General features: G+C 44.8%; 1 protein-coding gene across 1 annotated transcript; it reads right to left on the reverse strand.

Moving 5' to 3' along the window:
- Positions 1 to 807: 807 nt before the first annotated feature.
- Positions 808 to 9,884, reverse strand: LOC138674812 (olfactory receptor 5G9-like). Its single transcript, XM_069762628.1, has 2 exons — positions 9,759 to 9,884; positions 808 to 1,734 (listed from the first exon to the last, which is right to left on the reverse strand). Exons 1-2 carry the CDS (start codon positions 9,882 to 9,884, stop codon positions 808 to 810), a joined length of 1,053 nt encoding a protein of 350 aa, XP_069618729.1.
- Between the last annotated feature and the right edge of the window lie 4,653 nt (positions 9,885 to 14,537).

Consider the following 14,537-nt stretch of genomic DNA (forward strand, 5'->3'; position numbering starts at 1 on the left):
TAGCGCCTGCTTGAGGATTGAAGAAATACCCACTGAGAAAATAGCATCCCTAGCACACTGATGTTAGAGCGAGTAATGAGTATTGATGAGTAGGCTTGAGCGAAACGGATCGGACAAATTCAAAAGTCGCCGACTTTTGGCAAAGTCGGGTTTCATGAAACCCGACCCGATCCTAGTGTGGGTTCGGCCATGCGGTCGGCGATCTTCACGCCAAAGTCGCATTTCATATGATGCGTTTGGCGCCATTTTTTCAGCCAATGAAGGAGCGTGGGCAGAGTAATGACATAGGTCTTAGGGGCGTGCACGCCTATCGCCATCTTCTCGCTTGCGCGCTGTAGCGATTTGCAATGTGCTACACCAGCTTTTCTGTTCAGCGACGGAGAGAGAGAGAGATTTCCCATTGACTTTGCATTGGGTTTCGTGTTTCGGTCGATCCCCGACTTTTCGCGATAATCGGCCGATTTCACTCGACTCGACTTTTGAGATAGTCGGGTTTCACGAAACCCGACTCGACCCTAAAAAAGTAAAAGTCGCTCAACCCTAGTGACGAGCACGCTCGCTCATCACTTATCTTTATCAGTGTTTGTACCATAAAAAGTTTAGGTAAAAAATATACAAAGCATGAGAGTTATTATGCATTTTGAGCCTTTGAACTCGTGAGTTCTTAGTCTTAACAATATTTTTTAATGAAATATACATAAAGATGCTTTTAGCAATTTTGGAATACTTATTGATTTTATTTACTCACATGTGTTGGATCCCCTACAACCCTTTGTGGCCCACTCTACTAAATTTATTTTAAATGTATTAGATCACCAAATTATGAAATGTCTCTTGTACAGCTTTCCTAATGTCTTTATTTTTTAGACTGTAAATGATAGGATTGAACAAAGGAGTAAACACAGTATATAACAAGGATAGGATTTTAGTCATGGATGAAGATTGTTGTTTTGCTGGGACGACATAAACACTGAACAGAGTCCCATAGAATATGGAGACCACAGTGAGGTGGGAGCTACAGGTGGAGAAGGCTTTCTTTCTGCCACTACCGGATGGGATCCTTAAGACTGTTACAACTATATAAGTATAAGACACTACTATGATTGCAGTTGGAATAAAGACACAAGGAATGCCTATTAAAAAAATCACCAAGTGAACATGGAACGTGTCCGAACTGGCAAGTTCTAGTAAGGGAAGAGGATCACAAAATAAATGGTCAATGATATTTGAACCGCAAAAGTTTAGTTTTGCTGTAGATATATTGGAAATTAAATTAAGAGAAAATCCAACCATCCAACATAAGATGGTCAGTATCATACATGAGGTATTTGTCATGATGGAGGGGTAATGAAGAGGGTTACAGATGGCAACATATCTGTCATAAGACATGAGAGCAAGGATAAGGCAATCAAATGCTTCTGCGACTCCGAAAAAATAAAGCTGAGTGATACAGTCAATAAAAGGAATGATCCCCCCATTATTGAGAAGAATTTGGAGCATATTGGGGACAATAACACTTGTTAATAAGATGTCACCTATGGACAGTTGTGAGATGAAGAAGTACATTGGCGTGTGGAGGTTCTTGCTGGTGGACACCAGGGCGATGATCAGGAGATTCCCACATATTGTCCCACAGTAAATAACGAAGAAAAAAAAGAACAGGAAAATTCTTAAACATTTGCTTGCTTGAAATCCTAGAAGCAAAAACTCAGTGACTGCAGTCAGATTGTTCTCCTGTGGTAGAACATATGGTAGAAGCAATAATAATACTGGTTAGCATTTTACAAAAGCCAGGCATGGTCACTGCATATTTCTTCTTATGATTAGTAGTAATGATTTGGCTCAATGAGATTTTCCTTCTTATTTGAAGAATCTAATCATACCTTCCAACAAGTTCTAAATATTTTTTTAAATATTATTTCTATTAATAAAAAGACGTCTATAACAAGGTGATTTATTTTTATAAAACAGGTGATATAATACATGGTATAAATTTTACTTTTGCTAAAATGATTTTCTGATATTTTTGCTCCAAAAATTACAAGACTAGCCTAAACTTACAAATAGCATTCAATACCAGTTGCATACTAAATATCAATGATCATAATTTCATATTTTCAGATAAAATGATTAATTTAAGAAAAAAATCAAAGGAAAAGAAGAAACACAATTACTAATTTAAGACTTAAAGTACTTAGAATTATTCGCACATTAGATATTATTTTCATGTTGCTGTTTTCTGCTTTTCCCTTCAATTCTGTTTTCAGTCGAGTCCCTGGAGTGAATAATGACAATATTAGAAAGCAGCATAGTCAGTTTAGTGTGGTTACCAGACACAGGAATATAAAGTGCTATCTTCGGATATTTATAAGTAACATGAAGGCAAGAAGCCAAGTAAAAAGTCTCCAGAGTTATAGGTCTGCTATTATCTCATAATTCTCCAGTGTACAACAGAGAAATATCAAAATAAATAAGAGAATTCAAAAATACACTGCCGCTCCAGGAGAAAGCGAAGGAGAAAATAGAAGCTTAAAGGGACTCTGTCACCTCAAATTGGCGGGATATTTAAATGACTTTTTACCTGTCTGATGGGCGGCGTTTCATCTTCATTTCTCCACCCCGTCCGTCCCTGTTGTCCGCAATATGTTAGTGAATTAGAGTACTTGTGATCCACGCGTGCACAATGCAATCTTTGTTCGCGCACGCGTAGTATGCTTTGCCCAACTGCGGGCAAAGCCGAAAAGCATTGCTGCGCATGTACCCGCGCACTATGCCCCTCAATACAGCTAAATACTTGCGGGACATAGTGCGCATGCACAGTAATGCTTTTTGGCTTTGCCCGCAGTTGGGCAAAGCATACTGCGCGTGCGCAACCAAAGATTGCATTGTGCACGCACCAACTATGGAGCACAAGTACTCTAATTCACTAACATATTGCAGACAGCAGGGATGGACGGGGTGGAGAAATGAAGATGAAACGCCGACCATCGGACAGGTAAAAAGTCATTTAAATATCCTGCCAATTCGAGGTGACAGAGTCCCTTTAAAGGGACACTGTCACCTGAATTTGGAGGGAACAATCTTCAGCCATGGAGGCGGGGTTTTTGGGTGTTTGATTCACCCTTTCCTTACCCGCTGGCTGCATGCTGGCTGCAATATTGGATTGAAGTTCATTCTCTGTCCTCCGTAGTACATGCCTGCACAAGGCAATCTTGCCTTGCGCAGGCGTGTTCTATGGAGGACAGAGAAGGAACTTCAATCCAATATTGCAGCCAGCATGCAGCCAGCGGGTAAGGAAAGGGTGAATCAAACACCCAAAAACCCCGCCTCCATGGCTGAAGATTGTTCCCTTCAAATTCAGGTGACAGTGTCCCTTTAAGCTGCTGGTGTCTGGACAGATACTGTGCCAGAGTCTGTCAGCTAAATCATTAAAACATAAAAAAACAGAAATAGACAAAGAGCAATGTCTGATACTGAAATGGGTGCTGATGAGTAAGGCCGGGGTCAAACCTAACGCATAAAAATACGGTCTGTTTTTTACGGCCGAGATAAGTTCCTTAACAGTGATCCTTACTCAATGCGAAAATGCAATGTTTTCTCAAAAAAGTATCCGTGTGTCATCCGTATGGCATGCGTATGGCATCCATACGGCAAAATTTTCTCGCCAGCTTGCAAAATGGACATATAATGGATCCATGGGCTTAAATATTCGTGAAAACATATATATACAGTATTTATATTTATATTTAATACAGCGCTAGATAGCATAAAAGCCGGTAATTCAATTGTCGGCTTTTGCTATCTCCTTATCAAACACGACAGGATATGAGACATGGTTTACATACAGTAAACCATTTCATATCCATTAGATTTTTACATATTCCTCACTAATAATGTTAGTAGTGTGTGTGCAAAATTTGGGAGCTCCAGGTGTTGAAATAATGGGTTAAGTCACGGAAAAACTGGTGTGAGCTCCCGTGCAATTTTCTCAACCAGAGTGGGAAAGCCAGTGACTGAGGGCAGATATTAATAGCCAGGAGAGGGATCATGTCATTGTCCCCCAGGCTAAAAACATCTGCCCCCAGCCACCCCAGAAAAGGCACATCTGGAAGATGCGCCTATTCTGGCACTTAGCCGCTCTCTTCCCACTCCCAAGTAGCTTTGGGATATGGGAAAATAAGGGGTTAATGTCACCTTGCTAATGAAAGTTGACATTAAGCCTGGTTAATAATGGATAGATGTCAATAAGACACCTATCCATTTTTAATGCAATAGTAATAAGGTATTAATATACACACACAGACATTATGAATAAAGTATTTTAATTAAATAAATAAACACATTGGGGTTTAATATCATTATTGTACTCTCAATCCAACTGACGACCCTTGTCTTCTGAAAAAAAAAGGAAAATAAAAAAGCAACATATATTTCATATATATTTAGTCTGGCTGGGATAGGACACGTGCGGTTTCGCGTGTGCAACAGATATTAAGTGCAACGGTATAAAGTGCATGGCACTTATACAGTGGCATTGAAGCTGATGTTCCTCTCTTCTCTTCTTCACACAGGTATTTCAATCCATCATCCATGTGTGTGCTGACTGCAAGTGTGAACAGATTCATATCTAGCAAGCTTTGCTCAGAGTATTTCAATCCATCACTCCTGTGTTGCTTTTTTTTCCCCTCTGTTTTTGGTTTCTGATTTAAAGTGTTCAAAGCTATTTTTTTTTCTTTCTTCATCTTTCCCACTGTTTTATGGCCTTGTTCAGCATTGGTTGGTTACCCTGCATAGTAACACCTGCTAGGGCCTTATGCTAATTGGTTAATTGTTGATTGTGGCCACTTGGTTCCTTGAACTAGCAGTCATTTCATTTCATATATATTTAGTCTGGCTGGGATAGGAAGCGTGCGGGTTCGCGTGTGCCACAGATATTAAGTGCAACGGTACAAAGTGCATGGCAGTTATACAGTGGCAGTTGGACAGGGCAGAAGACAGGTAAGGTGCATAAGTTTTTCAAACAATCATGCTTCTTGGTCAGTCATACTACATTATGCATTGATCATATCAATCTGCTTCTTATTTGTTTTAACTTCTGCTTTCTCACAACTCGCCCGCCCTTTAACACATTCTGGTCACTCTCTCTATATCTACCCCTCCCTTCTCCCCTCATCCATGTATAACTCTGAGGCTCTACTGACATTTCTTACCCACTCCAAACCAGCCACTACCGCCATGCAGCACTCAAAACATTCATACAAATCATCCCACCACCTGCTCTTTCTGTTTTTTCTCCTTCTACTAGTTGCAGGTGACATCTCCCCAAACCCTGGACCTCCCACCACCAGCATACATTACTCTCCTCCAGCTACATATAGAAACCCTGCTAATCTTATTAACACTCAGTGCACGCCTTCTCCTATTGCTTTCCACTGTGCTCTCTGGAATGCACGGTCTGTGTGTAACAAACTAACTTACATTCACAATCTTTTCCTCTCTAATTCCCTTAACCTTCTGGCTATTACAGAAACCTGGATTCAGCATTCAGACACCACCACCGCTGCCGCTCTCTCTTTTGGTGGGCTGAAATTTTCACATACCACCAGACCTGAGAACAGACAGGGTGGAGGTGTTGGTTTACTCCTTTCATCACAATGTGCTTTCCAGGTCATCCCCCCCGGTTCCCTCATTTACATTTCCTTCCTTTTGAAATCCATGCCATCAGACTCTTTAAGCCCTTCTCCTTGTGGGTGGCAGTTGTTTATCGCCCTCCAGGCTCCTCCCGCCTGTTTCTAGACCACTTTGCCACCTGGTTTACTCACTTTCTATCCTGTGACATCCCCAACCTCATCATGGGAGACTTTAACATCCCCATCAATGATTCCCTCTCCCAATCTGCCTCTCATCTTCTCTCTCTAACTTCTTCATTCAATCTCTTGCAGTTTACTAATTCTCCTACGCATGAGGACAGGAATACTCTGGACCTGGTTTTCTCCCGTCCCGGATCGCTGCATGACTTTACTAACTCCACTCTCCCGCTCTCATACCACAACCTTCTTTCCTTCTCTGTCAAGAATTGTCTCCTCACCCAGGACATCCCCACTTACCACACTTATCGGAATACACGTACCATTAATACCCAGCAGCTTATGGACAACCTCCACACATCTTTAGCCCCCATCTCCTCCCTCTCCTGTCCAGACTTAGCATTGTCACACTTCAATATTACACTGAAGAATGCCCTGGATGAAGCAGCACCTTCTACATGCAGAAAGACCCGACACAGACAACGGCAGCCCTGGCACACTATGCAAACACGCTTTCTTCAGCGTTGCTCAAGGTGTGCAGAGCGGCAGTGGAGAAAATCTCTCTTAGCAAAAGACTTCATACACTATAAGTTCATGCTCAAAACCTATAACTCTGCCCTTTCTCTGGCCAAACAATCCTACTTCACCACCCTCATCACCTCACTATCCAACAACCCAAAACAACTTTTTGAAACCTTAAACTCGCTCCTGAAACCTAAAGTACAGGCGCCCATAATGTACCTCAGTGGTGAGGATCTGGCCACTTATTTCCTAGAAAAAAATCAACCACATCCATCAGGATATCTCAGCCCAATCTCCTCAGTGCCTGGATCCCCTTCCCTGCCGCACTTCAAGCTCATTTGACATCTTTGAGCCTGTTTCAGAAGAAGTTTCCAAGCTCCTCGCTTCTGCTTGGCCTACAACCTGCAATAGTGACCCCATTCCTTCGCCCCTCCTGCAGTCTCTCTCACCAGTGGTCACCACTCACCTGACTAAAATATTTAACCTCTCTCTTTCTTCAGGTATCTTTCCCTCCTCATTTAAACATGCCATCATTACCCATTTACTTAAAAAGCCATCCCTGGACCAGAACTGCACTGCTAACTATAAACCTGTCTCTAACCTTTCCTTCATCTCTAAACTCCTGGAACGCTTGGTCCACTCCCATCTAACCCACTATCTCTCGGATAACTCTCTTCTTGACCCCATGCAATCTGGTTTCTGCTCTTTACACTCCACTGAAACTGCCCTCACTAAAGTCTCTAATGATCTAATAACAGCTAAATCCAAAGGTCATTGCTCTCTGCTGATTCTCCTGGATCTCTCTGCCGCATTTGACACTGTGGATCACCAGCTCCTTCTCACTATGCTCCGCTCCATAGGCCTTAAGGACACAGCCCTCTCCTGGTTCTCCTCCTACCTCTCTGACCGCTATTTCACTGTATCTTTTGCAGGCTCCTCTTCCTCTCCTCGTCCCCTTACTATCGGGGTTCCACAGGGCTAAGTCCTGGGCCCCCTCCTTTTCTCTCTATACACTGCCCCTATTGGACAAACAATCAGCAGATTTGGGTTCCAGTACCATCTCTATGCTGATGACACCCAATTATACATTTCTTCCCCCGACATCACTCCTACCTTAATTCAAAATACCAAGGATTGTCTGTCTGCTTGTCTCTAACATCATGTCCTCCCTCTATCTGAAACTAAATCTCTCCAAAACTGAACTACTTGTGTTTCTCCCTTCTACTAACCTCACTCTACCCAACATCAAAATTACCCTGGAGGGTTAAACCATAACTCCCAAGCAGCATGTCCGCTGTCTTGGGGTCATATTCGACACCGAACTTTCCTTTACTCCCTATATCCAATCACTCACTCGCTCCTGTCACCTGCATCTTGAAAACATCTCCAGAATCTGACCTTTTCTCACCTTTGAAACTGCTAAGACTCTTACTGTCGCTCTTATTCATTCTCGCCTGGACTACTGCAACTCTCTTCTGATCGGTCTCCCTCTTTGCAAACTTTCTCCTCTCCAATCCATCTTGAATGCGGCAGTCAGGGTCATATTTCTGTCCAGCCGCTTCACCGATGCCTCCATCTTGTAACAGTCATTATACTGGCTACCCATTCGCTACAGGGTCCAGTATAAACTTATCTCTCTCACCCACAAAGCTCTCCACAGTTCTGCACCGCCTTATATCTCCTCTCTCATCTCCGTCTATCGCCCTACACGTGCCCTCCGTTCTACAAATGACCTAAGACTAACATCCCCCGTAATCCGAACCTTGCACCTCCATCTCCAAGACTTCTCTCGTGCTGCGCCAGCTCTCTGGAATGCACTTCCCCAGACGATCAGACTGATACCTAGCCCCGACCTATTCAAGCGCGCTTTAAAAACACATCTCTTCAAACAAGCCTACCACATCAACTGCTCAGCAAACTAACTTTGTCCTGTTCCCTACTACCAAATATTATCTGCATGTGAATCTGCACCCTACTATTCATCTGTCTCCACACCCTCCATGCACATGATAACTGCACTTGATACTTGACTATTGCACTTAAACACACGGGCTGATGACCGGATCATGCAGCTTTATATGAAAATCCCTAGTAATTATAATTGCCAGACCTGAAATAACAAGCACTTTTCACCTATTGTGTCCCCCCATTTCCTTGTAGATTATAAGCTTGCGAGCAGGGACCTCACCCCCAATGTTACTGTTTAAATTTTTAAATTGTCTTAACTTTTACTGAATTTATTGTCTGTACATGTTCCCGCTTAATTGTAAAGTGCTGCGGAATATGTTGGCGCTATATAAATAAAAATTATTATTATTAAAGCAACAATATCCCATACCTGTCTGCCGTACAGTCTTGTCCCACGAAGTAAATTCATCTGAAGGGGTTAAATAAATGTATAACCAGGAGCCTGCTAATGCAGCCACCCCTGGATGTAAAAACTGGGGAATAAATGGAAAGCAGGTTCGCTGAATTGCGGTGCCATCACAGAAGCTGCACCCCCTGGTGGCATAAACTCATATGAACTGTAGCGTGGGAATTTTTCGGAAGCTTCCAGTTCTGAGTGACATCACCCAGACCTCACCCCCTCCTTATTCTGCTACCGTTCAGTGGCGTCTGTCGGCCGCGGCATGCAGCCTGTCTTGCTTTCTGATCTGAGTGGAGATTCTGTGCTACAGCTAGGGGGGGACGCTCCCCACATCTGATCATCCCTCTACCGACTGATGGGTCTGTGGAAATCCCCGTGAAGATGGCCTACGTAGCTGCTGTCACTTGCAGTCAGAGTGCCCGGAATGCAGATAACATTCTGCCTTCTGGACCTTCCTCAGTCCCAGGGGTGACTGAACCAGAGATGAACCCAGAGCAGGTCCCAGAGGGTTCACGTGGGGAAGGGACCCTTACGTCGCTTCTGGCTGCACCTAGCCAGGGGTTCCAGGCTGCTCTGCACGCAGATGTGAGCCTGGAGAATTTGAGACACTTTGCTGAGACGCCCATCTCCATGACTGATAAGGAGAGGGTGTTCTGGGAACGAGGGAGGTTGTACCGAGAGACAGTACCCGGTCAATCCCAAAAGCAGTGGTGTAGGGAAAGGCAGCTGGTCATCCTGTACCAATTCAGAGGTGAGTTGTTGGGGATGGCCCATGAGATTCCACTCACTGGACACTTGGGGATCAGCAAAATTAAGGCCCGGCTGTCTCAACACTTCTATTGGCCCAAGATGGGGACAGATGTGACAAACCACTGCTGCTCCTGTATTACCTGCCAAAGAGTGGGGAAAGGAGGGCCTGCTCTTAAGGCTCCGCTGATCCCTTTGCCAAGGATAGAGGAGCCTTTCCAGAGGATCGTTGTGGATATTGTGGGCCCATTGGCCGTCCCCACTCCCAGCAACTCTTAATAACAATGCGTCCTCACTGTGGTAGACTACACTACCCAGTACCTAGAGACAGTGCCTCTGTCCTCAACCAGGGCGGATAAGGCGGCTGATGCACTGTTGGCCATCTTTTCACGGGTAGGATTTCCCAGGGAGATGCTTACTGATCGAGGGACCCAATTCATGTCTCGCCTAATGGAGGCTCTCTGTAAGAGAATGCTGGTGAAGCGTCTGGTACAGAGTGCCTATCACCAACAGACCAATGGCTTGTGTGAGCATTTCAAAGGTGCCCTCAAATAGATGCTATGCATGCTGGTTGAGAGCCAAGAATGTGACTGGGAGCGGTACCTCCCACACCTGTTATTTGCTTACCGAGAGGTTTCGCAGGCCTCGATGAGGTTCTCCCCTTCGAGCTCCAGTATGGCAGGCGAGTCCAGGGACGCCTTGGGTTGGTAAGGGAATCCTGGGAAGAGGAACCTAACCCTTCTGAAGTGTCCATAGTGTATTATGTAATGCGCTTCCATGACAAAATGCAGACCTTGACGCAGTTGGTGCTTGACAACATGACGCAAGCTCATGTACGACCAGCATGTCCGGAGCGGATCTACCAGGTGGGTCAAACGTTGTGGGTGCTGTTCCTTGTACCAAAGGATAAGCTTCATGCAGCCTGGAAACACCTGTACGTCATCCACCAACAGCTCAAACCAGTCATGCTTGACCACGCTCGTGGAAGGCGAAAGGCCTTTCACGTCAATGTGATGAAGGCTCATCACGAATGTGAAGCCTACATCCAACTGGTCGGCAGCCTGCCCGATGACCAGATGTTACAGCTGGGTGTGATTCAACAATCAAAAACCTCATGGATTTCACCTGTAGTTCTCATGCCAAAGAAGGAGCGGACCACCTGGTTCTGCATGGACTACAGTGGTCTCAACGCCATCACAGCCTCTGACGTGTACTCAATGCCGCTCATCAAGGAGCTGCTTGAGCGGTTAGCTGGGGCCAAATATCAGTCCATAATGGATCTGAGTTGGGGATACTGGCAGATTCCCCTGAGCCCCGAGGCGCAGGAAAAGTTGACCTTTATCACACCCTTTGGACTGTACAAGTCCACTTTCATGTCCTTCGGCATGAAGAATGCCCCTGTCACTTTCCAGAGAATGGTTAAGCACCTGCTTAAGAGACTGGAGAAGTACACGGTGGCGTACGTGGATGACATTACCATCTTCAGTTCCTCCTGGGATGAACACTTGCAGCATCCTTGGAGGTGCTAAGGTGAATTCACTAAGCAGGTCTGGCCATCAAGCCGGGAAAGTGCCAAATGGGCATGAGATAGGTCCACTACCTGGGGCACCAGGTAGGCAGAAACTCCATGAGGCCAGAGCCTGGGAAAGTGGATGCGATTGCATCCTGGCCCACTCCCTGGGCCAAGAAGCAGGTGATGTTCTTCCTGGGCACTGCAGGGTACTATAAGCACTTTGTACAATTCTATAGTAGCCTGGTAAAACCCTTGATGGACCTCACCAAGAAGAGACTACCCCAAACAGTCTACTGGACAGACGCCTGTGAGGTGGCCTTCCATGCTTTGAAAACAGCCCTGTGCAACTCTCCCGTGTTAACAGCAGTCCACAGCAATCGACCCTTCCTGGTGTAGACTGACGCCAGTGAGTTTGGCCTCGGTGTTGTGCTCAGCCAGGTCGACTCAGGGAACCAAGAGCACCCCATGTTGTACCTGAGCCGGACACTTCTGCCGAGGGAAGTGGCCTATTTAACCATTGAGAAGGAGTGCCTGGCCATGGTCTGGGCCCTGCAACGTTTGCAGACCTACCTGTATGGTCGCACCTTCACTGTAGTGACCAATCACAACAATCTGCGCTGGCTACAAGCCATGTGTGGAACCAATGGAAGGTTGCTACGCTGGAGCCTTGCCCTCCAACAGTACAACTTTACAGTGATACTCTAAAAGGGCAGCGAGCATGTCAATGCAGATGGGTTGTCCTGCCAGGGCAAACCTGCCGAGGTGCGCATGGAGGAGTACCGAGAAGTTCTGCTTCCTTCGCGCAGTCCAAAAGGGGGAGGTGTTAGGAAATAGGAAGAATTTCTTATTACTTCAATTACACATACAGAGCTGTCAGCTGCAGTTTCCTCTGCCTGTATGTGCCTGTGTGCGATTGCACCTTTCCCCCTCCCTTCCCCCTGCTATATAGCTGTAATGAGAGACAAGCATACCAGCAAGGTTCACTGAGGAGTTTTATGACTTTTAGCTGGGAAAACATGTCCATGTCTGAAACCATGTGCTCCTTTGTGTATCAGAGAGTAATTCAAGATGGAATAATTTCACCCCAAGTAGGTGTCCAAGTTACATATTCTGGATGTCTACCGAGAGATCTGCAACTCACTGAAATCGCTAGGGTCTACACCCAATGGAATGCAAGGAACAGATTTCTCTATAGGCGGGTCATATATCTACTCTGTGTTTATGCTTAAAGGAACCCCCATGACGTTGTGGGCATCATGATCATTGTGTCACTCTTCTGCGAGGTTCAAGCAGCGACTTATGAATAGAAATGCCTTGTCATAACTCTATGAAAGGGGAGTATTCAGCCTCTGAGTGAGGTCACCACAGGGGGAGTGCCTTGGTTTTGGGCACGGAGATAAGTGAGTGAGACATCAGTCTTCACTAGTCTTTTCTAACAGGTCTAGCTTAGAGTCTGTCATGCACTTGGATATATGTCACCCTTCCCCTGAGCCACATGGTTTGCCATGATCTGAAATGATATGAGAGAACTGTAAGTGTTTGTTTTCAACTTTAATCACTTTTTTATTGTTTGTACATGCGATACTTGTCTACTTTTATAATATCTTTTCATACATTTGTAAACACTGCCTACCTTTTTGGAGTAAAATATATAAAATTACTAGCTTTGTTTCTCCTTGCTCTATAACGTACTGTCACATCATTTACGCTACTAATTTGGGTTGGCTCCGGACCCCTTATTAATTAAGGAATCAGAGCTGGTGGCAGTGGATTTGTCCTGTGAGTTTGGGAAACCTGCTAGTGAATAACGGCATTGATAATTATTGTTCCCATCTGAGTGGGAGTAGTTCTATCGCCCTAGCTGCAGTGTGCCCATTAGACAGTACAAAGTAAGGCAGCCTTTCTGGCGACTAATTATCCTAGGTGCAGTACCCTGTCTGACCTGAGAGTAATGGGGACGCCAGAGAGCTGCAAGTTGCAAACCAGAACTGGGAAGTGGGATATAGATAAATCCCCTTCAGGAAGAGCTGGGGCAACCAAACAACTTTGATTCATGACATATTAGTGTGAGCAGTGGGGATGATAAAGATATCCTCCCAGGGATCCCTGACAACATTAATGTGAAAAATGAACTTTTTTGGAATTTACAAAATTGCTGCAATGATACAAACAGTGAAAAATGTAAAGGGGTCTGAATACTTTCCGTATCCACTGTATCTCAGACGGAAAGGAGCGACGTAATGGAGTTTAGATTTTGCTAGAATGGTTTAAGGGTGCTTGTCACATTGGCAGAGCTCAAGGTGCCGGATCAGCAGAACCATTCCATAAGTGACATCATATACAATACTACACCCAGTGAATAAATGAAGGGGTGCAGTTAGCATGTTGGTAATACATATGTGTCTCAAAGAATTTTATACCATTGTGCAGTAAAGATTAGGGTTGAGCGAAACGGGTCGAAAATATTCAGAAGTCGCCGACTTTTGGCAAGGTCGGGTTTTCATGAAACCCGACCCGACCCCAGTGTGGGGTCGGCCATGAAGTCGGCGATCTTCTGAATCTGGAATCGGAATTCCGATACCGATTCCCGATATGTTTAAGATATCGGGAATTGGTATCGGAATTCAGATTTAAGTGTAAAATAAAGAATAAAAATAAAAAATATTGCAATACTTACCCTCTGACGTGCCCTGGTACTAACCGGGAACCTTCCTTTCTTTGAATCAGCGCTTTCAGGACCTTCTGTGACGTCGCGGCTTGTGATTGGTCGCGCGGCGGTCACATGGGCGGTCGCGCGACCAATCACAAGCCGCGACGTCACCGCGACGTCACCGAAGGTCCTGGAAGCGCTGCTTCTTAGAAAGGACCTTCGGTGACGTCGCGGTGACGTCGCAGCTTGTGATTGGTCACCGCGACGTCACCGAAGGTCCTGAAAGCGCTGATTCGAAGAAAGAAAGGTTCCCGGTTAGTACCAGGGCGCGTCAGAGGGTAAGTATTGCGATATTTTTTATTTTTATTCTTTATTTTACACTTAAATATGGATCGCAGGGCCTGAAGTAGAGTTTCCGCTCCTTCAGACCCTGGGAACCATTGGAAACCCAATGCACTGCATTGGGTTTCGAGTTTCGGCCGACCCCGATCCCGACTTTTTTATAGGATCGGCCAATTTCACTCGACCCGACTTTTGAAAAAGTCGGGTTTCGTGAAACCCGACCCGATCCTATAAAAGTAAAGGTCGCTCAACCCTAGTAAAGATGTATTAATTAAATTCTTACCACTAAAATGTTGTTTTAGCCCCAAGTTTTTATTTTTTATTTTTTTGAGGGCTAATAAGTAGAATGGACCTCTCAGTTTGTTGTGTAATTTCTACTGAGTGTCAGAATACCCTACATGTATTTTGAAAATATTTTTTAGACACAGTGAAAAGCTCAGCAGAGAAAGAAGAAACATATTATAGTGTAGATTTTGCTGTTATTGGTTTGCTGGTGCCATGATCCACTTTGGGAGCCCTTGAAGTGAAAGAACAGAAGAATTCCACCATAGCTGACCCCATTTTACATAGTAAACCACACGTGTGTCA

This window comes from Ranitomeya imitator, chromosome 4 (genome assembly GCF_032444005.1).
Source record: "Ranitomeya imitator isolate aRanImi1 chromosome 4, aRanImi1.pri, whole genome shotgun sequence".
Lineage (NCBI taxonomy): Eukaryota > Metazoa > Chordata > Amphibia > Anura > Dendrobatidae > Ranitomeya > Ranitomeya imitator.

Excerpts from the sequence above, each read along its gene's own strand:
- LOC138674812 (XM_069762628.1), bottom strand. The coding sequence starts at position 9,884 with ATGAATTGGGTCCCTCGATCAGTAAGCATCTCCCTGGGAAATCCTACC. Across the intron at positions 1,735-9,758 it reads GCACTGTCTCTAGGTACTGG|GAGAACAATCTGACTGCAGT; the intron begins GTAGTGTAGTCT and ends GTTCTACCACAG.